The sequence below is a fragment of the Hemicordylus capensis genome, chromosome 3, assembly GCF_027244095.1.
Source record: "Hemicordylus capensis ecotype Gifberg chromosome 3, rHemCap1.1.pri, whole genome shotgun sequence".
Classification (NCBI taxonomy): Eukaryota; Metazoa; Chordata; class Lepidosauria; order Squamata; family Cordylidae; genus Hemicordylus; species Hemicordylus capensis.
Genome location: NC_069659.1, coordinates 291827620 through 291855332, shown reverse-complemented (window position 1 = coordinate 291855332; position 27713 = coordinate 291827620). Strand labels below are relative to the sequence as shown.

The window sequence follows — 27713 nt, the reverse complement described above, 5'->3', positions numbered from 1 at the left end:
GAGACCAACAAAGAGCCACATGGGGAGGAGTGCAGCAAGTAGAATCACACTAAGCTCCTCAAAAGGTTCCGTCACTCTGCCACCACAGCAATCTCTTCAAACGTGTGAGGGGCTCCTCCTCTATTTTGTTCAATTCTGGCTGGACAGCCTAGCTGAGACAGGGAAGGCTGTGACTATTATTTAGTTATTATTTATATTTTACATTTAATATCCCGCTCTTCCTCCCAGGAGCCCAGAGCGGTGTACTACATACTTAAGTTTCTCCTCACATCAACCCTGTAAAGTAGGTTAGGCTGAGAGAGAAGTGACTGGCCCAGAGTCACCCATGGCTGAATGGGGATTTGAACTCGGGTCTCCCCGGGCCTAGTCCAGCACTCTAACCACTACACCACGTTGGTTGGCTATGTGCCTAGAGGGTCAGAAGGTTTATAGGAGAGGTGGTTGTCCCCATTAAAAAGGATGGATTTCGTGATAGTCCAGGCTATTTTTTTAACCACTTAATGTTCCATCCAAATTTTACTGCTTTGCTTACCATTAAATAGCTAATCTTTATCTCTCACAATCCCTCTACCCATAATGTTTGATATAACTCACCAATGCACTAGGCCAATTAGCAGTACATCAGAAATTACTGCTAAGTCTTACTCTCAGGGTAGGTCTTACTTTCGGGGAAACAGGATATGTGTGTGTGTGTGTGTGTGTGTGTGTGTGTGTGTGTGTGTGTGTGTGTGTATAGTGCAGTACAAAGTGTGAATGCTTGTGCCCTGCTATTTCAACTCTATCCGATACTCAACCTGTATATTTGTAAATAAATAATATATACACCATAGGCCTCTAGTAATTTATTATCCAAGGGAAGCCAGAAACCAGCTGAATGCCAGGAATTTCTCAATGCTTAGAAAAATAGGAAGCAGTGATTATTAATGAACAGTCGCGGGAGAGCACAGTCTCTCAGGGCAGAAACCCAGTGCTCCCAGAATCTGAAGCATTGATGTCAGCAGCACTTGCTGGTGGGAAATGATGGTACCCATTTGACGCTGCAACCCTTCAAATTCCAGGACCATATCACACCGATTCCAGCGGTTCAGGGCAACTCGCAGACTCTTCTGCTGCTTCCGCAGACCATGCAGGTGGCCCTGGATAGCACGGAGCTTCACCTGCAGGTCTGGAAGTTTCCCCAGGGTTTTCAAGAACTGCTGCTCCATTCTGCGCTGCCCGCTCAGGATGGCACGTCCCATGCTGGATGCTGTGGGGGAAGGAAAAGCCATGGGGAGAATAAAGTCAGGGATGACACATATTCCCCTGCGTTTCCCTTGATGACACAATTCCCTGTGGTTCCTAGGTGAGCAGCCAAACCATCCAACTAGCAGACCAACTCAGTATCCACTCCCTGTGCTGCAGTGGGGACTCAAGTCCTATCTGGGATGGGAACCATCCCATTTCCCACCTTGTGCAGCTGACTGAGTGCACATTGCTGCCCTGTTGGCCCAGTCATGAACTCCCTGAGTGTCTCCAGTCAACTTCCCCTGCCTATCACCCCCACAGAACCCCCTCTGTCCAAGCAGCAAGCCACAAACAGCGATAAACTAGCAGCAGCCAAAACCCTACGAAGGAGCATGCAGGGCCTGTGGGTAGCACACTCACACAGGGTGTGGAGTCGCACATATGGATGGAATCTTCGGGGTGATATTCTGGTGGAAACAGACTTTGGGCCTTCTTGTGGTGGCTCTGGTGAGTTGTTGCTTGCTGAAGGAACTTCAGTAAGTGAGAGACGGCGAAGTACCACCCGAGTCTCACACTGCAGTTTGCTCAGAACTGGAGCAGCCTCTGATGATAACACTGGTGGGGGAGAGGGTGTGGCCTCCCTTCGGCTAGCTGGAGCGGCAGGTGAAGCAGCCAGGGAGGAAGAGGATAAGAAGGATGCCAAGCTTCGGGGCTCGGAGGTCCTCTTCCTAGCAGTCCCAGATGGCTCCTGTGTTGCTAAAGCAGCTGTGGCATCTATGGAGTGAGAGAAAAGATCACTGAGGGCCACAGCAAGCTGCACTCAAGCCACCACCCCTTCTACCCAGCTCCAGAGGTCCAACACTGCACTCCCTGCACCTCTCCCAAGTCTCTCTTCCGAGGTCTTATTTCCAGGTCTTGCTGACCCATGTGCTGGTGGTCACCGTAAGATGGACTCACCATCTTCCCCAGGACCCCCAGGGCTACATAGGAGGATGGTGGGTAGTGACTGAGCGGGCCATGCTCCAGGCAGTATCTCCTCTCCTTACAGAAGATAAATTTCCCCACCCCAAGTTGGGTCACGCTACTGGCGAGCCCTCCCTATTTCCTCCCACAGCTGACTGGGAACAGCGAAGAGGGCCAACAATGGGGGAGGTCAGGCTTATATCAGCTCCACAGTTGCAGATGGGGCTCAGAAGCACTGCAAGGAAGCTCCATCAGCCATGACAGAGCTGAAGTATGAACTGGCCATGTGGTGGCATCAGTAATATGCAACTGCAATGTGGAAAAGCTACAGCAGCCCTATGGATAATGAGGGTCTAGTAGGGACTTTGGAGCAGGTGACAGATACTAGACCACACTGCCATACTCTGGACTGGGATCCTGCCACATCACTGGCATGATGCAAAGCACTCCCAGTAGTCATTGATGCAAAGCACTCCCAATAGTCATTGTCCACTCCCAATAGTGGTAGTGTGGGCAGCCATACCAGTCTTGGTCATGCATATGAGTCTTAATGCCTTATGAGCTGCCTAACCCCTCACCCCCCCACACACACCCCACACACACCACCCAGGGAACTGAGCCCATACTGGTGCTGTATCCACCATAAAAGACACCCCAAGACACTCCTGCATGTGTTTGTGGATGTCAATACCCTTGTGATCACATGTGGTCTCTTTTCCTTGGAGGGCAGAACTACTGCCACAGCACAGTATACATAGCAACCACTGTGGCAACGTTAGGACTTGGCATCACGGTGGTGGAAATATCAGAAATGCAGCTACAGCGGCACAAGTGCTTGCTCCATCATTATGCAGAACTGCCTGTGCACCTAACTGCACCATCCAGCTGGTCTTGGGAGATGTAGCAGCTATCGGGTCAGGTGATATGGCCAATCAGGAGTTGACCTCCAGCTTTTACCACCAGATGGCCAATGCTGCACACAAAGGATAGAAATAGAATGTCTTCAAAGTGAAGGACAGTATCTGTGTTTTCTGGTGATGTCAGAGGCAATGGCAAGGCTTTCCTAGGGGATGAGGTCATTCTTGCTACTGTCATCTCCCAGGAACTGGTAGAGAGAGCTGGTCTAGACACCATGAATGGTAGGTGGAGGGGGCTGGACCTGCTGAAAGGCAGCAGTGCAGTCACGTGCCAGAAGGCATAGTGGGGAAACTGGGAAGTTACATGTTGGCCTTTGGCTTTCACCACTAAATAACCAATGCCACGCACAAATAGTAGACTTCCTTTGAGAAGGCAAAGGAGAGTGCCTTCATTCTCTACACTTCCCAAAGACTATAGCAGAGGCTTTAGACAATGCCATTGTTTCCCCGTCATGCCCCAGGAGTTGGGCTTGAGAACATACGCGAAAGTGATAGTGGCTTGGCTGCATGGGAGATGTGGCAACAGAGGGCTTGCCTCACTGGTGGTCTCCCTCCACTGCCATGGGTTGACTAACCATCCATTTTTCAGCAGCAGTGACTAATGTATCTGTACCTATAGAGTAGCTGCTGTTGCCACCTGAAGAAGAGGAGGATTCAGAGGAGAAGGCTATTCTGTAGGAGCCTGATCCTGAGGATCATCTGTATCCCTGTCTTCACAGCCTTCATCAGGAGCAACCATTGCCCTGTTTGGTGGGCATGCTGTGGCTACACATGGAACAGAAGCAAGGGGAGTGGGGCTTTGCTATGATCCAGAGAGAGGAGGAGACCCTGGTGCAGTAGATCCAGGCACCCTGGAGGGAAGTGACTAACTCAGACAATTAGCAGCTCCTCCTCTGGAGGTCACAGACAGGCAGGAGGAGGTGGCTAGGCTGCCTGCAGGCAAGAATGAATGAATGACCAGCAGGTGTGTCTGGAGGCAGTCCCTGTTCTCTTACAGGAACTGGTGCAGCTGAAGGCCATTGTGGTCCAAAAGGCTGTATGGCCTCCTCAATAGTTGGGTCACAGACGCCTGCCCTACTGCTCCATGGACAGGGTGAGGGCCCGTGGTAATGCTGCGGGTGTGAGGTGCTTGTCCCTGCCCCCACTCCCCATTGAGAGTGGATCAGTGACCCCCATGTTCTGTCTGGGAATGCTGTGTGTAAGATGCTGGGGGTCCTGAACAGAGATCCTAGCAGCAGGACTCAAGCTCCTTACTCCTTATGACACCACAGCAGCTTCCAGGCAGCAAGAGCTATCAGCCTGCTCTCTGTTACAGTGCAGTACTATTTACACAATGACTGGCACCAGCCCTATATGTATATGCATGCAGTTCAGACAAGCCCCACCCCCACACACGACTAGATGATGGTGTATCAGGAGGTGGGTGGATGCATGTGCCCACAAATTTAAAAAGATTGGTTCGAGTATTGTCCAAACCAGCCCTCTATATATACGCTTGCAAGTTGTTGGGACATAATGCATCTGTATACTACTGCCCTTTCTCGAAGGATCACAAACTCAATAAAGTTAGCATATCTGTACTTGTGGTTCCCAATGGAGGGGGGGGGAATCATGATTATGTGCAGGGCATCCAGGGCACCTGAACAGGGCATTCATCTTCATACTTCTGCTCTGCATAGGATGGCATTCAAATAGGAAAGAGAAATTATACTCTTAACATGACCGTTTCTGTTTCTATGGGATGCAGACAGGAGGGGGAAGAGGGAGTTGGTAACTGTCATGGTCGAGCATCATACCTGAGTGAGGATTTGAACCTGGGTTTCCCAACAAACACCACAATACACTAGGCACTACATAATGAGCCTGTTCTCACAACCACAGATTCCTGGGTAGGACAGGGTTAACCCAGGAATTTGTGGTTGTCTGGTGACCCGGGAGGCCTCCTGACCCAGCAGCTTCAAACTTGGGTAGCCCAGATCCGCTTCCCAGGTAAAAAGTGAGATAGGTAACAAAGAGAGTTGTCCTACCTTTTTGTTTGGGTCGTCTGCAGCACGAGCATGATTTAAACTGTTCCCGGGCTACTGGTGGCCAGGTTTACCATAGAGTTCTGTGGAACATGAGGCCAAGCAGAGCGGAGCTGCTGCAGTACTGAGGACTGCCTCTCTGCTGCTCACACAATGCATTGTGGGATATGTGGAAGACCCAGCTCCCAATTTCAGCAATGGAGAATGCTGCTGTGGCATTCGTGTGGGTGCGTGAGCTGTAGAGCTCAAAGGAGGCTCTGGTCATCTGGGAGGCATGAAGTAGGAGCATGCCTTCCCTCCAGCCCACCCCACATGGTTGTGTGAAAGAGCCCAAATGTACTTTTCACTAACCTGATGCCTGAAACTCAGGTGGCTGATGAGTTTCTGGGTCTGAAGGATTCTCTCTCTGTCAAATCAAAGCACAAACAGGTGATTCAATTAGTCAGCACAAAATGCAGGTTGTCATTTTTACTAGAGAGGTAATTTCCCATAACAAATATTCACTCCTGTTGGGTTTTCCCCCGCTTTACATTTCTTTACATAAACTATTCTTGCTACATGCAGAATACCAAGTCCCCTTTTTCCATTCTAACTCTAGGTCAACATAATTTAAGGGGCACATTTTTAAAACCAGAAACTGTTCATGGGAAAAACTAATTGGAATCAATTTAGTGAGAAAAATGAATTGATGTGCTTGACAGTGCCTATGTCAATATAATCATCCACTCTGTCTCCTATTAGGTTTTCTCTCCCTGGTTCTTATTGAGTTCATTCCCTGCTTCTTGCTCTGGGCAATCAAAAGGTCACCTTATCTGCTGTAAAAAATATAACCTTGCCTATTACAGAGGTCTCAAATTGCAGCCCTCCAACTGCTGTTGGCCTACAACTCCCAACATCCTCAATCACAATGGTCAGTAGTTAGTGATTATGGGAGTTGCAGGCCAACAATAATAGGAGGGCCGCAGTTTGAGACCCCTGCCTAATTGTTTTCTAGTGCCAATCACTCTGGGGTCACCAATTCATGATCCCAAATCACGGCATTTGACCCATCATGTTCCCTAACTAGAACATTCATCTCGTCCCCTATAGTTTCAGCCCTGTACTCAATCTATCTTTCCTTTTTAATTTGCCCTGGGATATTTTTGCACAACCAGCCTGTTTGAAGAGCTGAGTGTGACACCAGAAAGCATCCTAGAGGTAAGACAAAGCAGCCAAAACTATTTTCTAAATAACATACTCCAATATTCCAGGTTACAGGTGACATCTGCAAACAATCTGTTTCTCGGAAAACTACTTGCGTTGGGTTGGGTTCTCAAGTCACCTAAACTAACAGATGGTGTCCCATGTGCTTTTTCTAGATGTTCTACATATATCTGTCCTTTGGGAGTTGCAGAAATAACCGGGAAAACGGGTTTCCTAGTTTTAGAGAGGCACAAATCCAATACTTTTGCATAATCTTTAGAGAGATACTGCTGTGCTCGACTTACCAGTATCTCTTGGCTCAGCAAGAAACAAACACTGCTAACACTACCAGGTCAGAAGGGACGTGGCAATGCTGGCATATGTTCCTAACCACTATATAAGGGGTAAACGGGAGAAAGGATGCCAGAGGGAAGCAAAGTAAGAGAATGCTGCTGGAGCTGGGCAAGCTGCCCCTAGATTGTTTGAAAACACAGTTGGGTGACCCAGAAGGAGCCCTAGTGAAGGGACCTGTTCTAAACTCTGGGAAAGGTTCTGTTCAGAGTCCTAATTTGCTTTCAGCATTCCCCTCTGTGTCCAAACTTCTTCCATGACAAGGTACAAAGTGGGGGGAAACCACTAAAGGTCAAGCTAGATGTGAATTTCAACTTGTCTTTGAATCCCATGCTTGAGATTCTCCACATTTTGAAATGCAGCCATGGGGACCCTTGATCCAGACTGGACCCTCTCCCTCCGCCCCATGCCATTTTCCTAATGAAGTTGCCCTTCCAAAGCTGCAATATAGATGTGCACAAATCAGAGTGAAGGAAGTCCAACTTCAGCTAATAGACAAGCTCAGAGAGAGCACAGCCAGTGATCAGGGAAATCCTCACCTTGTAGGGGAGGTACTCTGGGTGTCCAGAAGCATCAGCTGGACTGGGGCTATGCCCTCTGAGGCCGAATCGGCATTGGGGAGTAGAATGCACTCACCATGAAGCTACAGAGGGAAGCTTCAGCACAGTTCTGAGAAATAACAGAGATGCTGTCTGCATTAGGACTTTGCATCATTGCACAATTAAAGGGAGAGAATGGAAAGTGAAACATAACCATCACCTGAGGATGGCCCACAAGGGGGATATAGGAAATACTTCTAGTATTGGTGCACCAATAGCTACATATATACGCCCGGCTGGGAAGGAAAGCGCTGCTGGCAGCTGGGGACAAAAGAGAGCAGAGCAGCCCAGCAATGGCCACGGTGGGGAGATGGCGGGTGGTGGAGCTGCGCCCGGCCGGGAAGGAAAGCGCTGCCAGCAGTCGGGGATGAAAAGTTGAGCAGACTGGGGCAGAAAGCAGGAGGGAGGGCAGGAGAGACTGGCGCAGAAGGTGGGAAGGAGGGCAGGAGAGACTGGGGCAGAAGGTGGGAAGGGGGAACTGCCAGCCCCAAAGAGTGCACAGATGCTCTGTGCAGGTTCAGCTAGTTACAAATAATTCTGGTTCTCATGAAGATAGGGCAGGAGACGCATCCTACCCTAGTTCGGGAGCTGTGCATGATCCTGTTTTCTGCTCATGTGTTAGTTAAAAACAAGACTGGAGGTACTGAGCAGCAGTTGAGTCAAAGGGCTCCCTCCTGCCCAGCAACTGTGCTTAGGTTTTTATCCAGATAGGACAAAAAGCCCTCCTACCCAACTGCTGCTTAGCACGCAATCACTGACAATGCCTCTGACCTTGTTTTTAACTCACACATGAGTAGAAAATGGGAGTGTGCATCGCTCCTGAATGAAGGATGGATGAGTCTCCTACTCTCTTCATCACTGTGAAGAGGGTAGGAGACCACATCATTTAGCATGCTTTGACTGCAATCACAAAACAATATGCATGCGTGGAAAGAGCCCCACAAATTCCTATTGCTGCTGCTTATATTGCTGAAGAGGAAGGGATCCACAAATCTAGGCTTTGCTCACTGGCCAGCCATTGTAGTCACCACCAATCCCCTTTCTTCCCTCAACCTTTTCTGGTACACAGGCAGAGGTTTTAGGAGAGAAGCAGGTCTTCTGCCATTTGCACTGGGATATGGAGATGGTAAGAAACAGTGGGGGGCCTTCTCCTACTGCTCAGAAAGGATTCCTGCTGTTTCTTACCTTCTCAAAAATGGTTGTGGATTTCTGGTCCAGGTTGGATCCCTCATCCAAAACTCTTGTTGAGACACAGCAAGCCAGTTTAATTTTAGTCAAAAGCAAAGACATGTATCAACTGCTTTATAAAGCTCAGTATTTCATACAATTATTAGAATTGTGGAACAGTCTTGAAACCATTACTCCTGCTCCAAGTACCTAGACCTCTCAGATGCAAGTGGAAAGTTGACCAGTCCCAGCCACCTAATCTTTAATCTTCTAGATGTCAAAATCTTCCAAAGATTTTGCAATTAAGTGTTCTTTATATAGTTCTTTACATGCAAAGCAGACATGCAAAACTATTTAAACTTGGCTACCATCCAGTCTTAGCTATTGTCCATCTGTATGTAGAATATTTTGATAATTGCCTGGTACTCCTTGGTGGGAAAATTGGGTCATCTTATATGGATGCATATTCCTACCCCACATTGTTTAAAGTTCTCCGTTACGTGCAGCAATATATGTTGCCCTGGATTCTAACATGTAGCTGATGTAAGCAAAATAGATTCTGCATTTGGTGCTGCTTCAACTACTGTCACAAAATGAATCCTATTGTGCTGATCAGTGTTCCCTGTAACAGAGATTCCCATATGTTGATGACTATAATTCCCAGATTCCTTGGTCAAAGGCCACTGCAGCCAGGGGCGCAACTATGATCGGGCAAGGGGAGGCAGCTGTCTAGGGGCCCTGGCCTCTGGGGGGGCCCTCCAGAGACATATTACGTGCCTCCCCCCACCCAGCGCCTGCCGCAGCTACTTCAATTTGAATTATTTTATTTTTCTTTTCCTCCATGCGTGCGAGCGTGCCATATTTCCTTGCCGTCCCTCCCTCCCTCTCCACCCTTTCCCCTTGTAGGCTCCTCCTCCGTCGAAACCCCGCAGTCCCAGCTCGGTCGAGCTCCAGCGGCTGATCTTGTAGGCGGACCCGCGGCCGGAGGGTCTGCACCCTCGAGAGCGTGCAGCCTGTAAGTGATGAGCTTCACCTCTATTCAGAGGCACACTAACCACCGGGGGGGGCGGCCTCATGCCCGCTCCGCCAAACCTCCGGTTTTGTTTTATTTTGTTAAGTCCCCCACCCCCTACTGCGGGCGAGGGGGAGCAGCTTGAAGTCCTTCTCCCCGCCTCCCCTAGTGGCAGTGAGACTGGTGGGACGCTGGCCACATCCGTTCAAGCCAGTGTGCTGCTGCTGCTGCAACAAGGCGCACCTCCGATGATCTCTAAACTGCACAGGTGCGCCTGTACTTTGTTAAAGACACTGGCCCGAGCAGACGTGGCCAGCGCGTCCCTCCGGTCGCTCTACCGGGGCGAGCATGGGGGAGAAGGACTTTTCCGATCCTCCCCACAGGCACCACTCGCCATGGTAAGGGGGGGGGGGGGACAGCAAAGGAGGTTTGGGGCCCCTCGCAGGCATCATCTTGGTACGCCCCTGGCTGTATTTCTGTATTTCTCTAAAGGAGTTCTTAGCCGCCTTCTCAAGTAAGAACCGGGGGACGGGGGAATGAGATTAAAAACTACAGTATTTGATCATTCCTAAAACTCCCACCTCATTACTGCCATCTCAATTAAGTTCCAAAGTCAGAAGAAGCTTCTTCTCAATTCCTGCCCCCCTCCCAACACTCGGCAGTGTACTGGATGAAATAAAGAAAATGAGGTCTGATATATTAACACAAATCCAAGCTATTTTACTCCCTATGAAAAAAACCAGATCGACACTCTAGAACAAAAGACTGCTGATATTGCACAGACAGCTGATATGACTATGGAGCTTAAAGAGTGTATGTTGAATAAATCCTCATATAGGTTCAACATTTCCCCATAACTTGGACCATCTAGAAAACTGTCTTTTTGTTCCTCATTAAAGCCTTTTGCTCACACTTTATTAGACTGACAGCCCCACTTTTTGACAATTGATTTCCAAAGCAACTTGAAACAGCCACATGGCCACTACCACCATTCCCAATACAGTAATGGGGGGTGGGGAGAGCCTACATATTTGTATGGCTAGTTAATTCTACTCTTGTCTCTCTTATCAACCATGCCAACAGTTAAATTGAAATTTAAGAAAAATAGAGGATGAATCCCCGCTGGTGTGTTTCCCAGACTATGGGAAACACCTATATTGGGCAGCAGTGATATAGGAAGAGGATGAAAGGCATCATCTCATACTACGTGGGAGAAGGCAATGGTAAACCCCTCCTGTATTCTACCAAAAGATAACCACAGGGCTCTGTGGTCGCCAGGAGTCGACACGACTCGACGGCACAACTTTACCTTTACCGAGGTGTAGCAAGGTTGGAGTGGGCCCTAGGACAAGAAATAGAAATCACCCCCACCCCCACCCCCACCCCCCACACACTGCACCTTCTTCTCCCTGCCCCAGTCTTTGCAGCAGAAGACCTGTCCATGGTGAAAACAAAATATTATTGGCATGACCTTTCTCTCAGCAGGATCGCTATTCTTTCCCTGCTCCCTGGGTGGGCAGTGGATACAGAACAGGGCCACCTGGCAGGTAAACAAGCCCTTTTAGGCTCCCTGCCCCTAGAGTCTGAGTGAAAACCCTCTGATAGAGAGCCCTTTAACATGTCCCCAATCTGAGAACGCTCCATTGAGTAATATGAAGGCATAGAAAAAGGGGGAATTTAACAAGAGCCCAGGGGTGTAACTACTATTAGGCAAGAGGAGGCAGCTGCCTGGGGGCCCCCATGCCTCGAGCCCCCCCCCCCGAGAGGCAAGTCACATGACTATATATTGTGAAGTGTGTGTGTATCAGCCAGGGGCCCATTTTAAAATTTTGTCTCTGGGCCCACTCCAGCCTTGTTACGCCCCTGACTGCAGCTAAGGATTCTGGGAACTGTAGTCAACAACATCTGAAAGTCCCTGTTACAGGGAACATTGGAGTCAGTCCTGTATGAATCCTAGAAGTGGACACTATGGTCAGGGGGATGTGTACAATAATTTTTTTTCAGTCTCACTTCCCTGCACTATGCAGTGAAGGAAGAAAGGAAAATGATAAATCTTCCCTTTCCCCCAGTCCAGAAACCTCCTTTCCAGGGGCAAAGCCACCATTGGGCGAATGGGTTCAAAGAACCCAGGCTGCTGCCAATCAGGGGCCGCGCCTCACAACCCCAGACATACCCTCCACATCTGATGTCAAAGGCGGGGGCACCATGTCTGATGCCAGAGGCCTTGCGGCCCCGACACGCCCCCGTGTCTGACGTCAGACACAGATGGTGGGGGGAGGTGCTGGTTTAGCTCCCGAGTGCGACTGTGTGGCCCGGTTCAGGAGTTAAATGGCTGGTGCTGGGTTCGCGGCACGGCCAGGAGCGGCTCTTCCCTGCCTTAAGACCGTGCTGTGAACGCAGCGCTGGCCCCAATCTAGCTCCCGAATGAGGCCGCACGGCCCTGTTCAGGAGTTGGACGAGGGGCTGCCCCATTTCAGACTGCTATGGCCATAACCCAGGTGCATGTGGCATTGCAACAACGGCTGTAGGGAAATGTAGTTCACTTTTTCACCTCACACCCTCCATTTTCTCCATGCCTACAAATCAGATCTGAGCATGCCCCGATCCTTTCCTGACGCCTCTCTTCCGGACCTATCATTTGCAGCATGCCATTGGATAGTAAAGCAGAGGGCTGGAGTATGAACCGAGGCTTGGTTGGGCAGCAGAGCTGTCTTTACGGGATTACACTTATTGATGCGGTTGCTGCTCGGGTGGTTAGTTTCAAGGAGGGAAGGAGAAATCCTCTCTCCTTTAAGTGAGAAGCGTCCTGCAAACTAGGACAAGCAATGCAAGGGAGGTGGGAGGAATGCAACAGCGTTTCATACACGGGTATATTCTTACGTGGTGGTCAGACACAGTAAGGCTTGCTGCCGAGGCCGATAGAGAGGAAGGAGAGGAAGAAGGGATCTTGACAAAGGCTGGGCAGCAACTCCTCAAAGTTTACGTTGATCCCTCTGAACAAGTGCAAAGGCATCATCGTTCGTCCTCCTGTCCAGATCCTCCAAAGCTACCAGTCGCCAGCGCTATGTAAAATCAGGCAAGCAGCCTAAGGAAACTCCGCCCACAGATTTCACACGTACCTCTGTTTCGCTCTTTTCACACACATGCATGTCTCTTTGCATTGAGGGGCTCTGTGCACTACCCAAGTTCCTAGGAGGTAATCATTTCCCTTCTCATGGTGCATTAGCCAAGTAGTAATCCTAAGCAATGTTTCACACCCACAATGATCAGACACGGCTGCATTAGCAATGCGTTTTGCCATGCACATACCCGTGCAGTGCACTTTAGCAGCAAATAAACTATGAAACGCTCTCCACCCCCCAGCCTGGAGTCGAACTTCCTTCTCCGAGAGTAGGGAGTTGGGGCAACAGGAGGGAGGGAGGAAGGTATAATGACTATATAGATAGAGAGGCACATCGAGAGCCTCTGCTCTGCTGCTGTTGGCGAGGAGGGGGAAGTGTATGGGAGTGGAGCTGCTCCTGAACTCCTGAATGGAGCCGCACGGCCCCGTTCAGGAGCCAGACCATGCCCCCCGCATCTGCCGCGGGGGCGTAGCTAGCCCCTGCGACTGACGTCAGATGCTGGGGCGGGGTGAAAGGGGCCGCCGCCACTGGGCACGGGCCACTCGCCGTCTGGCTCCTTGTCTGCTCCTTTCTGCTATAGAGCAATCAGGTTTGAAGCTGACAGTCACTAAGCCAGGGCCTCTGGATGAAAAGGGTGGTATAGAAATGTAATAAATAAATAGCACAGCATAGCCAGAAAAGCTTTAGTGGGGTGAGGTATTCCATTTCCTTCTCCCCCTCCTGAAGCCTTATTCCCCCCACTGAAAGCCCTAAACAGTTCTACAAGGCTCCATTTCAGGCAGTTGTGTCATCCAAGTTGTGTTAATGGTGGTGGGGAAGAAGAGCAGTAATCAACCCACAAAGACACAGTTCATACTGCTAGAGACCAAATAAACTAATTTACTGAGACAGTTTATAAAGATTCCATGTTCAATACAGCTAGTTAGTAATCTAGAAGCCTTCCTTGCCAGCCAGGGGTCTTGTTGACTCTCATGGTGTTTTTAAAAAGATCGTGCAGATATAACTCCTAAATCATCTAAAATCAGGGTTTCTCAAATGTTGTTGGACTACAACTCCCATCATCCCCAGCCACTTAATGGCACAGTGCGAATGACTTGACTAGCAAGCCAGAGGTTGCCGGTTTGAATCCCCGCTGGTATGATTCCCAGACTAGGGGAAACACCTATATCGGGCAGCAGCGATATAGGAAGATGCTGAAAGGCACCCTCTCATACTGCATGGGAGATGCCAATGGTAAACCCCTCCTGTATTCTACCAAAGACAACCACAGGGCTCTGTGGTCGCCTGGAGTCGACACCGACTCAACGGCACACTTTACCTTTAATTTGACTACACTAACCCGAAAACAAAGGCAGGACACTTACATGATTTGTAGTTAGGGCAAACCCCATCAAGAGGTATCTATGAAATGCTGTCCCCACAATTATGGGGGACATTCTTATATGATGGCTGTGATTCTCACAATGAAAGGGTATAACTTATTGGTACTAACAGGGTAAAAGTCATGACAGCAGTGTTCCTTCTAACAGGGATTCCCAGATGTTGACAACTACAATTCCCACAATCCCCAAGCAAAAGCCATTGCAGCTGGGAATTCTGGGAGTTATCAACAACATCTGGGAATCCCTGTTAGAACGAACACTGCAAGACAGCTACTTTAGCTGGTAACTCCTTAGAAGAAGAATAGATAACTCTTATAAATCTTGCCTATTCCTTTGGCTGGAACAAATAGCATGTTTTTGTACATGGATGCTTTCAGAATCATACTGCCCATTCTTTGAAGAAATGTAGCTGACTTCAGAACATGACAGTACATTCCATAGGCAAATAATAGAGGGGGGAAAGGTAGAAGATATAGGGAGAGCAGGTCACATATATCCTCCAGGGAAGAGCTGGACTCCTGAGCAACCAGTGGGGGACTGAGGATATGCCACAATATTTTGTCCCAAGTCACCACTTGTTTCCTCTAATACAAACTTGGTTGGTCCTGTGCCTATCAGATTCTGTTCAGAAACAAAATGGAATATGTAGAATCACTATCCAAAAAGAAGGTAGTGGTTTCTGCATACTTGGAGGGCTGCCCAGACACACACAAAAACCTTTGTAAATTAAAAGCAAGGGATTTGTTTTTTTAAACCTCAGAATCAGCCCAACCAGTGTCTGCACTCAGGGCCAGATTAAGCTGGTGCGGGGCCTGTAGCATATGTTAGAAAGGAGCCCTAAATTTTAAAAATGCACATAAATATTAAAACAAATTATTTACTTGCATAGTAAAGTAATTCACTAAGTCCTGCCACATAAAACTGTTGAAACATCCACCACATCTTCTTATCACTAACCACATCCACACCACACTTTTACATAACACTCATCAGTCTAAACATATACTTAAATAATTCAATAAAGGTAAATTTGAACAAAATTATGTATTCGTATCATGTTATTAATTACGTCCGTAATGATTACGTACTACTTCAGTCATGCTCGAGGAAGAACCCCACGACGAGTTCGCACATGTCGTTTCTCTTCCCCCTTCCCCCCTCAAAGCGGGCATTTATACATGGCACACACAATCACACTTGCAAGTCACAAAGTGACAGCAATTAATTGACAGTCACTGATATCTGACCACGTCCAGCCCTGGAGTCGCACATCCCTTGTCACAGGCTCACCGCGGTGGTGCACCTTCCAGCGGCGTAACAGCACACGCTGCAGCGGCTTGGGAGCATGGGAGATAGCACAAAGGACATCACGCCTGCACACAACACAGGAAGGAGCCAACCCATACATGCCTCCACACACACAGAACCAACAACATGAACCATGCAGCTATGCAGCTCCCCCAACATGTAAACAACAGCATTGCCAGATCAGGAGAATACGGTGAGATGCCAATTTCACCAGACAGCTTGCAAACATTTAGTGCGGGGCCCTCGAAAATGCAGGGCCCGTAGCATATGCTACTTCTGCTACTAGGTTAATCCGGCACTCTCTGTGCTCAATGGCTTCCAGTACATGCAGAGGGAAAGCGAAAGGAGAAACAGGAAACGAGGGAAGGAGGAATTCTCTTTGGACAGAATGGTAAACAGGTGACGTTTTTAGCAATGTGGTCTAATTTTAAAGAAGTGTTTGCAGTTTTAAAAAATATATTTTTGAAAGATCCCCCTCCCCGCACTTCTCCATTATTAAAATTGACATTATTTATATTCTCACGATTGGAGAATGGGCTTGGATGGGGTGAGAGGAGGAACGCGAAAAGCTTACCTCCCCCGATGATCCCGTCCATATTGCTGGGCGGCCAAATCAGCCACCCAGACAATTGTTGGTTTCTGCCAGTAGCAGGGAGGGAGCAGGGAGGTTTGAGAGTGAGGAGGCTCCCCGAGCAATCCATAATGCACCGCGCAAGTGCCAGTCGAGAGGCTATTTGTGTGTAGGTGCCGTGTGAAGCCTCATTATTATTATTATTTTTACATTTATATCCCGCTCTTCCTCCAAGGAGCCCAGAGCGGTGTACTACATACTTAAGTTTCTCTTTCACAACAACCCTGTGAAGTAGGTTAGGCTGAGAGAGAAGTGACTGGCCCAGAGTCACCCAGCTAGTATCATGGCTGAATGGGGATTTGAACTCAGGTGTCCCCGGTCCTAGTCCAACACTCTTAACCACTACACCACGCTGGCACGACACACAAGCATCTAGCCCATTTTTTTGGCACCCTTGCATCCAAAACCTGGGCTAAGCGGCGGGCTCTATAAGCGGACTTGCTGCACAGTACACATGCACACCGAAAACTGGGCTGGGCTTCCTTAGCCCAGTTGTTGGTGGACGTGTGAATAGCTTCATTACGTACATGATTAAGGAATTCCTTTTCTACTTTTCATTTTTGGTCAAGTAACTATTCGTGCAGTTACCTCTTTTATTTGTTTTAGTTGAAATAAAGATAATGGGGAGCGGGGTGGGAAAGAATAATTACCTTTTCTTTCTTGTGGTATATCCGTGGTGGGTTATTCAGATATCCTTTCTGAAAGAAATGTAATTTGTATTTGTTATAATAAGACTAGTAATATATAAAATAACACTATTTGTTTTTCATGACTCTTGAGTGCTAACAGAATCCCAGCCATCTGAACTTACGGAATTAATTCAGAGAAGACCTGTTACTGATGGTTTCCAACAGATACTTGTTCATGCTGCTACTACCATATAGACACTCTTTACCACCATTCATTCACTCACACATACATACATACACACACACACACACCCTCCTATCTGTGTTCCGTGGAATATCCATCTTGCCTTGAATTGGCACATCCCTGAGCTACTTATGCCTGCCCAGTTCTACAAAGCATTACATCTTTTCTAGACATCAGCTTTTTCATCTAACAACTTTGTTACTATTTAGTTGTAGTGCAGGATCCAGGAGGATGGACAGGAGGCAATCACATCTGCCCAGAAATATACTGCAATATTTTGTTGGCTCTCAAAATGCAAACCCATGTCCTACCCTGAGGTTCTTGGAAGAACATTAGTAGTAATGATATTACACCACTGATGCTATGAATAAAATGTGCATCTAGTCATCTGGATAGGCTTTGTAGTATCATTTGAAATTGCTTTGGGGTCAGTAAAGCATATTATTATAGGCATAAAAACTGAACTGCATACTTCTATTAATTTTTCTAAAGGAAACCCTTTACAGCGAATGGTTCTTTTCCAGGATTTGCAAGATCCGTAGCTCCCTTTCATCTCAAATTCTGATGGTGTAAACCACTTTCCATCATCATCCTCGATGCAACGTTGTGAAGATCCTGTAACAAGCAAGGATATGACATCAACATAATGTACATATCTCATTCGGCAAAGTTTACCCTGGGGAGAAATACATTCTACCAATGGAAAATATTATTCAATATCTAGCTAGGAAGGAGAGGGATTACAACATCGATTCGGGAAAGAAATTTCAGAATAGGGCCAGATATTCCCAAATGCTGTTTTGATTGTAATATATAGGGATGCAGAAAGGATTCCTGATGTGGGTACATAGAAACTTTCATACTATGCTCATAGAATGGTCATTTTATTATTTAATTTAAAAATGTATAAACCACCTTTCTGTTTTAAACACACTCAAGGCAGTCTACAATCTTAAAACAATAATATAAATCAGTAGATACAAACGGAAAGTTATGCAGTAAGCAGCCTTCAGGAAAGGCCATGAGCCCAGCAGAACAAGGTGGCTTTAGCTATCCTCTTAAAGACAGCAACCAAGTGGGACAGACAGGCCTCACAAGGGAGGGAGTTTTACAGTCTGGGGCAAATGTAGGTCCTGCTCCAAATCTGCACCAACCACACCTCAGCCAATGAAGGGGCTCTGAGCAAGGCCTTCTCAGATGAACCCTATATCTGAATGTTTATTTGTATTGTGGAATACACATAATATCTTTTTAGCCTACTTTCCAGTAGGTTTATGAAATCAACTGGTATTCTCTGTGTGTGTCTATCCATGTGTGTGTCCCCTATCAACTCCGCAATGCCTGGACCAATATGAACCAAATCAGGTACACTTGTAGGGACATCTCAATGGTGTAGTTTGTAATGATGTCATCCACCCCGATCCAAGGTGGTAGACATGTAAACTTTTGAGGTGCAAGTGGGCTAACTTGTGGACTGCCTAACCGATTTGAACCAAATTTGCTACAACTGTAGGGAGACCTTAATGGTGTAGTTGGTGATGATGTCATCCACCCCAATCCAAGATGGCAGACATGTGAACGTTTGAGGTGCAAGTGGGAACCAATCTGGACCAAACTGGGTACAGTTGTGGGTACACATAGGGACACCTCAAATACAGAGTTTGTGATGTAATCCACCCCAATTCAAGATGGTGGATGCATGAACGTTTGAGGAGCAAGTGGGCTATCTTGTGAATTGCCTAACCGATCTGGACCCTATTTAGTCCAATTGTAGGGACAGTGAAAGGAATGTAGGCAGATTGGTTCTTACTAGAACTTGTTATTGTATTGTAGAACAGGACAATCTGGCCTTGATCAAGCATGTCATAATGTATGTTGAACTGACTGCCCTCACAGTAACATGGTTAGTCTCTTTACAATTTCAGATTAAAGAGACAATAATACAGAGTACAAAAACAGCATTCATCTCATTTTCAGCCAGAATATACAAAATAGTCTCTAAGGTGAATTTGATAGCACTACAGAATTTTAAATATTTTTCTTCATCTGATCAGCACAGCCATGAAGACTACTCACTTATTTCTACAGACTGAGTTCTAATTCTTTAAATGGAAGCACTGACAATTCTTTTCAATTCACACATTATGGGTTGACATAACTATACTGTAATACTCAGTCTATGCATAAATGATATGCAGGACCAATTAAAGCTAAGGAAATCACTTAAAAGCATGTATTTAAATCCATGTCTATTCACTGAATATTGTTTTATGGGAAACTAATATTTTAAGGGTGCTTCCCAACTACAAATGATACCCACATGCTGAGCACATGGATACATCCTTCCTACACACACACACCAATTTTTAAAATCTCCCATTATTATCAAATATCTTAAATATATTTAATCATACACATGAAAATAATACACATTATTTTACTCTTCTAAAATAACAGATTACCTGCAGCCAATTTGTCCTTATATAAACTTCCTTTCACTGTTCCACATTGTACAGGCAGTACGGAACTCTGGAAAACTAGGTGATATTTTTTCATACTTTCTCCCTTTTTCCCTACATAAATTAAAAAAAAAAAACTGCTGTGAAAAGATACTGGAAGCCTGAGAGGAAGAAATTGTAACAGAAGCAGTTTCAAACTACAGACTTCGTTCTACCAGCACATTACATTTCTTAAGAAAACAACACACATATTTACTTACAGAGTATATATATCAAGGATGATGAATCAGTGGTTCACAAGCCAGATACAGCCCTTGAAGTAATTTATCTGACTCCTGGTAGCCCTACCATGTATTTACCAACAGTAAAGTGTTTTTACAGTAAAGTATTTATCTAACATTTTAATATTAAGTCTTTTATCTGAATATTATTTATTTTATTATTATTATTATAAAATAATAATAATGATAATAATGATAATAATAATAATATAAACAAAGCAGGCCTACAAGAAAGAACAAGTCAAGAACCGAGCAGAAAAATGGAGAAATAAACCCCTGCATGGTCAATATTTGCACAATATAAGTGGAAAATCAGACATCACCAAGACCTGGCAATGGCTTAAGAATGGCAACTTGAAGAAAGAAACAGAGGGTTTAATACTGGCTGCACAAGAACAGGCACTAAGAACAAATGCAATAAGAGCAAAAGTCGAAAAATCCACCACAAACAGCAAGTGTCGCCTTTGTAAAGAAGCAGATGAAACAGTGGACCACCTGATCAGCTGTTGTAAGAAGATCGCACAGACTGACTACAAACAAAGGCATGACAAGGTAGCAGGGATGATACACTGGAACATCTGCAAAAAATACAAGCTACCTGTAGCCAAGAATTGGTGGGACCATAAAATTGAAAAAGTTGAAGAAAATGAAGATGTAAAAATATTATGGGACTTCCGACTACAAACAGACAACCATCTGTCACACAATACACCAGATATAACTGTAATCGAGAAGAAAGAAAAACAAGTCAAAATAATCGACATAGCAATACCAGGGGATAGCAGAATAGAAGAAAAAGAAATAGAAAAACTCACCAAATACAAAGATCTACAAATTGAAATTGAAAGGCTGTGGCAGAAAAAGACCCAAATAATCCCAGTGGTAATTGGCGCCCTGGGTGCAGTTCCAAAAGACCTTGAAGAGCACCTCAACACCATAGGGGCTACAGAAATCACCATCAGCCAATTACAAAAAGCAGCTTTACTGGGAACAGCCTATATTCTGCGACGATATCTATAACAACTGACAATAAAATTCAGCCATCCCAGGTCCTTGGGAAGGACTCGATGTCTGGATAAAACAAACCAGTCAATAACACATGTCTGACTGTGTAAACAAGAAATAATAATAATATTTATTTTAGACATGATAAATTAATATATATGTGTCCATAATATAATGCGGAGGTCTTTGTCTGTAACAGAATGCTGAGTTCAATGCTGAGTGTAACCCAATGCTGAGTTCGTGTGCTCTATAATCCTGTGCTTTTAATGCTTTCTCTCATCATTTAAAGATATGGCTCAGACATCGTGAAGCCAGGACTGAATCCTGCTTTCATACGTCCCCTAGACTCAGGCACGCCCACCCCACCTCCCCAGGGATAAATTATTCTAATTCTAATTCTGAGTTAGACCCTTCCTGAAATGTCAATTTCAGATCCCAGTTTAATTGCAAAATTTGGCTACATTAAGCCAGGATTACTCAGTGCAGACATTACAAAAGATCCTGGCTTGTTCTAATCCAGGTTCTAAAGTAGAATCCTCCCCAAGCACATGTGCGCAAGGCTACGGGATGTTGCACAAAAGGAAGACTCAGTCTTGGCTCTTTGTGATGTCCGAACTGGGCCAAGCTGTATGACACTCCTCAATTTCCAAACTGGCTTCCCTTCCTTTCCTGCATCCAGCACAAACTTCTTGTCTTTACCTTTAAGCTCTCCACAATTTGTTCCACTCTGTATTTCTGTCCTTATCCTATATAATAAGATCCCTGGCGTGCGTCCGTGTCTCGGACGAAGGATGGTGTCTGCGTCCGTGTCTCCCTCGGCTGTTCTGGGCATGCGTGGTGCGCGTGCGCAGAAGAGCCGAGGGAGACAAGGACGCAGGCGCCGGCCACCATGTTGGCCGGTTGGTCGGCCCGGCCGCAGGGAGGCCAGAGGCGGCGGCGGGTCCGGCCCAGCCCCGAGGTCAGAGGCGGCGGCAACGGGACCGGCCAGGCCGTGGGGAGGGCAGAGGCGGCGGGGGCGGGCGGCACTCTTGGCGGCAGGGGAGGAACCAGCCCAGCCGCGGCGAGGCCAAAGGCGGCGGCGGGTCCAGCCCGACCGCAAGAAGAACAGAGGCGGTGAGTCCGGCCCGGCCACGGGGAGGGGGAAGACGGTGATGGCGGGTCCGGCCCGACCGCTGGGAGGGGAAAGACAGCGGGGGTGGGTCCGGCCCGGCCACAGGAAGCACAGAGACGGCGGCGGCCGGCCCGGCCCGGCCCGGAAAGGGGAGGCCGGCGGTGGCGGGGGCTCAGGCCTGGCCAGTGAGGCGGTGGCGGCCCTGGATACTGGGGTGGAAGGTGCGGGGAGAAGGCTACTAGCACCCGTTATTTTAACGGGCTGAAAGATACTAGTCTCTACATATGTCCCTACCTTTTTCAGCTCCACTACTCTCAGTTGCCTGAAAATCTTCTGTAGTTTTAAATGATGATGCTCATTCTCGATCACCACCCTTTATGCCTCAAACTCTTTCGGAGGCCTTGTTGGTACTTACGCCATCGCCACTTCCCTGAAGAAAACTCAGGACTGCTTTTTTCTGTGTGGTTTATTTTATTGCTGTTCCCTTCTGAAGCAGAGCTACTGTCATCATTCTGAAGCCCTGAATGCATGAACATGCATGAAGAAAGAGCACATTTTAGATCATGATTAAATTACAAGAGGGCATTGTAACATCAATAGGAAACATGCATTAAGTGACAAGATAATCATCATTCATTATAGTATTTATAAAAGTGCCTTATTGCCCTATTGCGATTCCTCGAGTAATAACCAGTAACTTGGATCTTGCTCCATTGACCAAGGACCAGAAAACCATGTAGGAAACCCATCACAAGTACTAAATTGGGAACAGGAGAATAAAATATTATTGTAACAAGAAAATTTCAATTAAGAATGAAACCTGCTGAAGTTAATGCTTTATATATTGGTATGACATTGCTTTAATACTCTTTGCTGTGAAATCCACTATAGTATACTGTATGCTGAAGTGAGCTTGTGGCATAGTTGAAATTAAGAAGTTCCATAAGTTATTATGTTAAGGGGAGAGATGGAACAAGAGAATTTAGATAAGTCCAATGGTAGAACAACATGCCGCAGACAGGAGTGCATTGATTAAATTATGAGACATTTCTTGGCACATCCTGAACCCTCAAACTGTAGGGGCAGAGGAGGAGGGGGAGACGAAAGAAATATCTGTTGGACACATACCTGGCCCAAAGTTAAGAAGGTGGTCTAGGGGCTATCATGTAAACATCTTTTTTTCATGAAGACAACTTTTTGACTTTAAAACATGTTTTGGACATGGACTGGGAGTGGGCAAATTGATGCAATTTTGAGACCAATCAGAAAAGCACACCTTTATGTTATTTGGGAAAATTAGGCTATAAAAATGGGGCTTATTAATAACCAAGGTTAGGTTAGGGGAAGACATTTCACTTGCAAGATGTCCTTGCCACCCAAGTAAAGAAAGCATCTAACTCTCTGACAAATAAGGACCCTGATTTTTCACTCCGTGCCTGGCCAGTACTATTATGGGAAGCAGTGAGACAGTGGGTAAGATTAGCTTCAAAATAGTTAATTGGATAAGTTAATTGGTAATTTAAGGCAACTTAAGGAAGAAGAGAGGGTGTGTGTGTGAAAGAGAGAGAGACTATAAGCTGGAACTCTGTATTACTGTTGTGGATTGATCTATGTAAATCAAGGTGGGAAGGAAGAGCCTGTGATATTGTACTTTTGTTTTTGAGCTCTTGACCTATTGGAAGCAAATACACAGAGCCTTATTCAGCATACTGCCTGTGGTTTTACTTCTCCATCAAAGGTGAAAGATCCAGGGTACCATCAGAGTCCCTGGGTTTAGAGTTACTGAGCATCTTTAAGTCTTCCCCCCACACCCTCGTCCTTAAACTTGACGATAACAAGCTAGAGAAAAGTTCAGGGCTGAGCTTTGGACAATATTCTTAATAAGCTTGCTTGGTTTTTCTTCTATGCTCTCAGAGCTAATTACTGCACTAGCAAATTAATACTTGACACATTCTAAAGTGGAGACAAAATTTGAGCCAATCCAAGAGTGACAGGTGGTGAGAGTGACACCCAGCCCCCAAAGTGGTCTGCCAGCAAGATCTATTGCCACAGGTGCCATTTTATCAATCTCACTTTTGTCTCTAGGCTGGCAACTGAAAGAGGCAGGTGGTACTTTTCAAAGGGCCAAACTTGCTCAGGGGCCTTGTTGCTGATTGATCTCTACCTTTAATCAGCCTTGTGGCATTTCTGCGAGGAAACGACATGTAGACATTTATCCAGGCAAACAAGACAGAGGAGCTCATAAAATGTTCTGGGGTTGATGAGAATAATAAAGTTTGTCTGTCCGGGACCATCTTGACTCAAGTTCTTAGCTACTTGCTACACCAGCTCTCAACAAATGCAGAGCTTGTGGTACTCACCTGTTCTGTTTACAGGTAAGGCTGGCTTAGTGGATTTACCATAGCCAACCCAAATACTTACCATTTTGTAGATGGTTATCTGCTGCCTGTGCATTTGTATCTTCTTCATTATTTGCCATGCTTTTTGTTAGGTTGTGAACTCTTTGGGGACAGGGATCCATTCTAAGGATTGATTGATTATTTCTCTATGTGAACCAATTTGGAAACTTTTGTTGAAAAGTGGTATGTAAATATTTGTTGTTGTTAGAGCTGATTCACCACATATGCTCCAAACACTTCATTTATGGCTTCATTAATAATGCATGGATTTGAAGTTAGCGTGTAGTATTTCTAGGAGAAAAACAACATGTAGCCCCTTTTTAATCTCAGCACTCAAACATATTTTATAGATTGACCAACTTGCAGAGCAACTGTCTACTTCTCTATTTACATTTGCATGTAATAAGGAATTGCTTAAATAGTTGCCCAGCTGGAACAAAGGTAGCAGAGTACCTCAAGACAGTTATAATTTTTGTCCTTTACCAAATTCAAATAACCAGCACATTTAACAAGTCCATCTCCTGGCTTTATTAATAGCTCTTACTAATCTTAGAATCAGCCTCAAGACCTTTAGCTAAGCATTGCTCAAAAGCAAGACCATTGCCTGCTGAAGTTTTGGGATGTGTCTTTACTTTTTTTGCAGACAGGTTAGACTCCCCAATACCACCTGGGCCCACACTCACTCATAGCAGCCTTATAAGCATAGTTCCATTTCATTTTGTGTCCTTGGATTGGTTATTACTAGACTATGGCACTTTGATTTTTGGAGCAACACATCTATGAGTCTCTTCTGAAGTGAACACTGGGAAAGAGGAAATGGGCTTAGAGATGACCTGACCTCTCTCTGAGCCAACATTGCTCTCCATGATATTTGCCTTGGGAAAAGAGATTGCTGAGCCCTCCCTTTCCTTCTGAAGGAACTTTGGCTGGAGATTGGGGTGGGAGAGGGGACACACACAAACTAAGCATTTTCCCCACCCCACACACACACACGTCTGAATTTGAATTGTAGTATCAAAATTCAAAGAACTATGCCTTTTATACTTCTTGCAGGTTAGCATTATTTAGCCAATCATCAAAACAGACAATTTGTTATCAAACAATTAAACAATGACAAACAGAACTTCAAGTCACAGTGTATATTTACACAGACATCTCAAGCTTTAATCTGGTGAGCCTGAGAGTCTTACCAAGGCTGTCAAAGTTCAAAAAATAAAGATAAACATAACTCTATACTTGGCCCCATTTCCCATTCATTGTTAAAAAGTGCACACTCAAAAGTGCACATTCAATCAGAAATCACATTTTACTGGACTTCAGAATTCAAGAGCTGGATGCCCCTAAGGGTATCTAATCCAAACACTACCACAGCATAGTGGAAAACATAGAACAATAATTAAAGCACGGAAACAGGGGTATAACTATAATAGGGCAAGGGGAGACAGTTGTCTGAGGGCCCACTGCCTTGCCCCCCGCCGAGGCAAATCACATGACTGATTCCCCCAGCCATGCACCCACCCAGGCTTCCTTCAGTTGTATTCATCATCCAAAATTGATGTGAGTGTTAAGACCTGGAGCTACCAGAACAGCATGTCTTTTTCTAGTACCGTTAAATGACTTGCATCGTCTACAATTTACAAAACCTTTAAAAAAATAATTTAGGATGATGTTCTGTTGTGGCACATAGGGGAGATACACACACACACACACACATATATATTTACTATGCTTTTTGTTACCACTATTCAGCCTCATTTAAGATTTCTTTACTTCATGAGCTGAGCTTCAGTGAGGGGGGGGCCCATTTTAAAATCTTGTCTCTGGGCCTACCACAACCTTGCTACGCCCCTGCACAGAAACCAACAAATCCAGTATCCTGTTTTCAAGAGACACCTAGCCCAGGTATTTTCAAGGCACAATACAACAGTATTTAATTCCAGGCCCTATCAATCACATCTAGATCTCTGTGATCAGACTTCTCTTTTGCACACCTCTGGGCAAAATACATGTTATTTATTTAACACATTTTATACATAAATGCATGTAATAAAGCCCTGACGTTTCCCCCTTTTTAATGAAAAGCGGTCTCAACTTGCAGCCATTTGAGCGGTAAGAGTGATGCGCACCTCTTGCTCAGAATCCCTACCCCGTTCAGTCCTACGGCCGGCTTTCAAGAGGTATGCGTGAGAATGGTGAGATTTTCAGCTACAGGCAGAGAAACGGCACACAATAGCAGGTCTGGGTAAGAGGCGGAAAACAATGCATGCAACAACTTCTTAAACGTCAAACTGGTGGTGCCCAAAATCAGCAGGATGCCTTAGAGACACTGGAGAACAATATTTTAGCACTGAAATATATTTCTAATATTAAACTTTTATTAGCCTTATTATTATTTTATTAAAGTAATTAATTAAATTACTCTTATTAATCCCATAATAGCGGGTCGGCTGACAACGCCTTACCAGCCCACACATTTATTTATTTTTAAACAGCCGAATAAAAAAGCTGGCCGTCTCGACGGTCTCCCTCCCTGACTCCTCCGCCGCACTTTTCCTTGGGGCGAGGGGGGGAGGCGTGGCCATGCAGTTGGGCCTTCCTTCCCCCACGGGCGTCCCCCTAATTGCATAGGACAGTTAGGTTGGTGGGAATGTAGCCCACCCACGTTAAAAGCTCTTGGGCTCAAGAAACTCCTCCCTTCTCCTCCTCCTCCTCCTCCTGGAAAGATGGCACTAACCTTCCCCTCCTTCCTTTACAGCTCCGAGGACCAGCTCAGAGACAATCCGAGGAACGGGCAGAGCGCTCAGTTCAACGGCTGAAGAAGACAACCCCGAAGGTGGAAGCTCCTCCTCGGCTGAGAGGTGTCAAGAGAACGAAACTAAACCCTGCACTTCCGTACAGCAGTACATAAAAGTTGCTATGTGTGGTGTGTGTGTGTTATTTTTTAAATAACCGGGCAGGGCTCCTCGTCGCGGCCTTCGCTGTTAAAGGCACAGACGCCAGGGCGGGACGCTAAGAACTCCCAGACGGCAAAGAACGAACAATCAGGAGCGTCCCTTTGCTCATAAAGTATCTCGCACTTCTAAAAAGCATTCTTAATCCTCGTCACAGTGTCAATTCCCAGTCGGCACACAATGAAAAATCATGAGAATCCATCCATCCATCTTTAGGCAGTCATAGGCCAGCATAAAGTATAGGGTGAGATTACATGTGGGAAAAGTGAGAGTAGATAAAAAGCGATTACATATAGGACGGTAGCAAAGGTACATATTAATACTAAAAATACTAAAAGACCAGTAGTAGATAAAAATGCATAAAAGGCATAAAAAGGGGGAAACCATGAGTGTCGCCCCGCTCTCCGTCGCATGTCATAACAGGGATATTGCTCATATAGAATCTCGCACTTTTAAAAAAGCATTATTAATTCCTGTCACAGTGTGCCACCGTAGTAGATTCACCTAAAAAAAATCGCCTTCTCGGTCTGACCATGGCTTTTCCACGTTCCCAATACACGTACACAATCCTCTCACGCGTTCCTCTGCTCAGGGCGGTATCCCAATACTTTCTTTACCAAAGTTATCCAAGGGGGGAAAGTACCTTTCTATGGGAATGTTGCAAGTTATAAATTAAAGCTGTGTTTCCGTATTGAGACTGAAGCGATTTTCTCCACTCTGCCAGGCAATCAGTGAGTAGATGAACTGTGTGT

The 27713-nt window shown here is 45.9% G+C and overlaps 1 protein-coding gene across 8 annotated transcripts; it reads right to left on the bottom strand.

The window, feature by feature from the left end:
* Window positions 1-827: 827 nt before the first annotated feature.
* Window positions 828-27713, bottom strand: LOC128351948 (deformed epidermal autoregulatory factor 1 homolog). Of its 8 annotated transcripts, none has more exons than XM_053312045.1 (10): window positions 26745-27024; window positions 26137-26215; window positions 24033-24301; window positions 22027-22131; window positions 19218-19328; window positions 17228-17370; window positions 16533-16580; window positions 5480-5534; window positions 1645-1998; window positions 828-1246 (listed from the first exon to the last, which is right to left on the bottom strand). In XM_053312045.1, exons 3-10 carry the CDS (start codon window positions 24130-24132, stop codon window positions 921-923), a joined length of 1242 nt encoding a protein of 413 aa, XP_053168020.1. In that variant the 5' UTR covers window positions 24133-24301; window positions 26137-26215; window positions 26745-27024; the 3' UTR covers window positions 828-920. The 8 variants fall into 8 exon arrangements, with proteins under 8 accessions (XP_053168020.1, XP_053168021.1, XP_053168024.1 ...); XM_053312046.1 differs by lacking the exon at window positions 26745-27024 and adding an exon at window positions 26473-26675; XM_053312049.1 differs by lacking the exons at window positions 26137-26215; window positions 26745-27024 and adding an exon at window positions 27605-27713.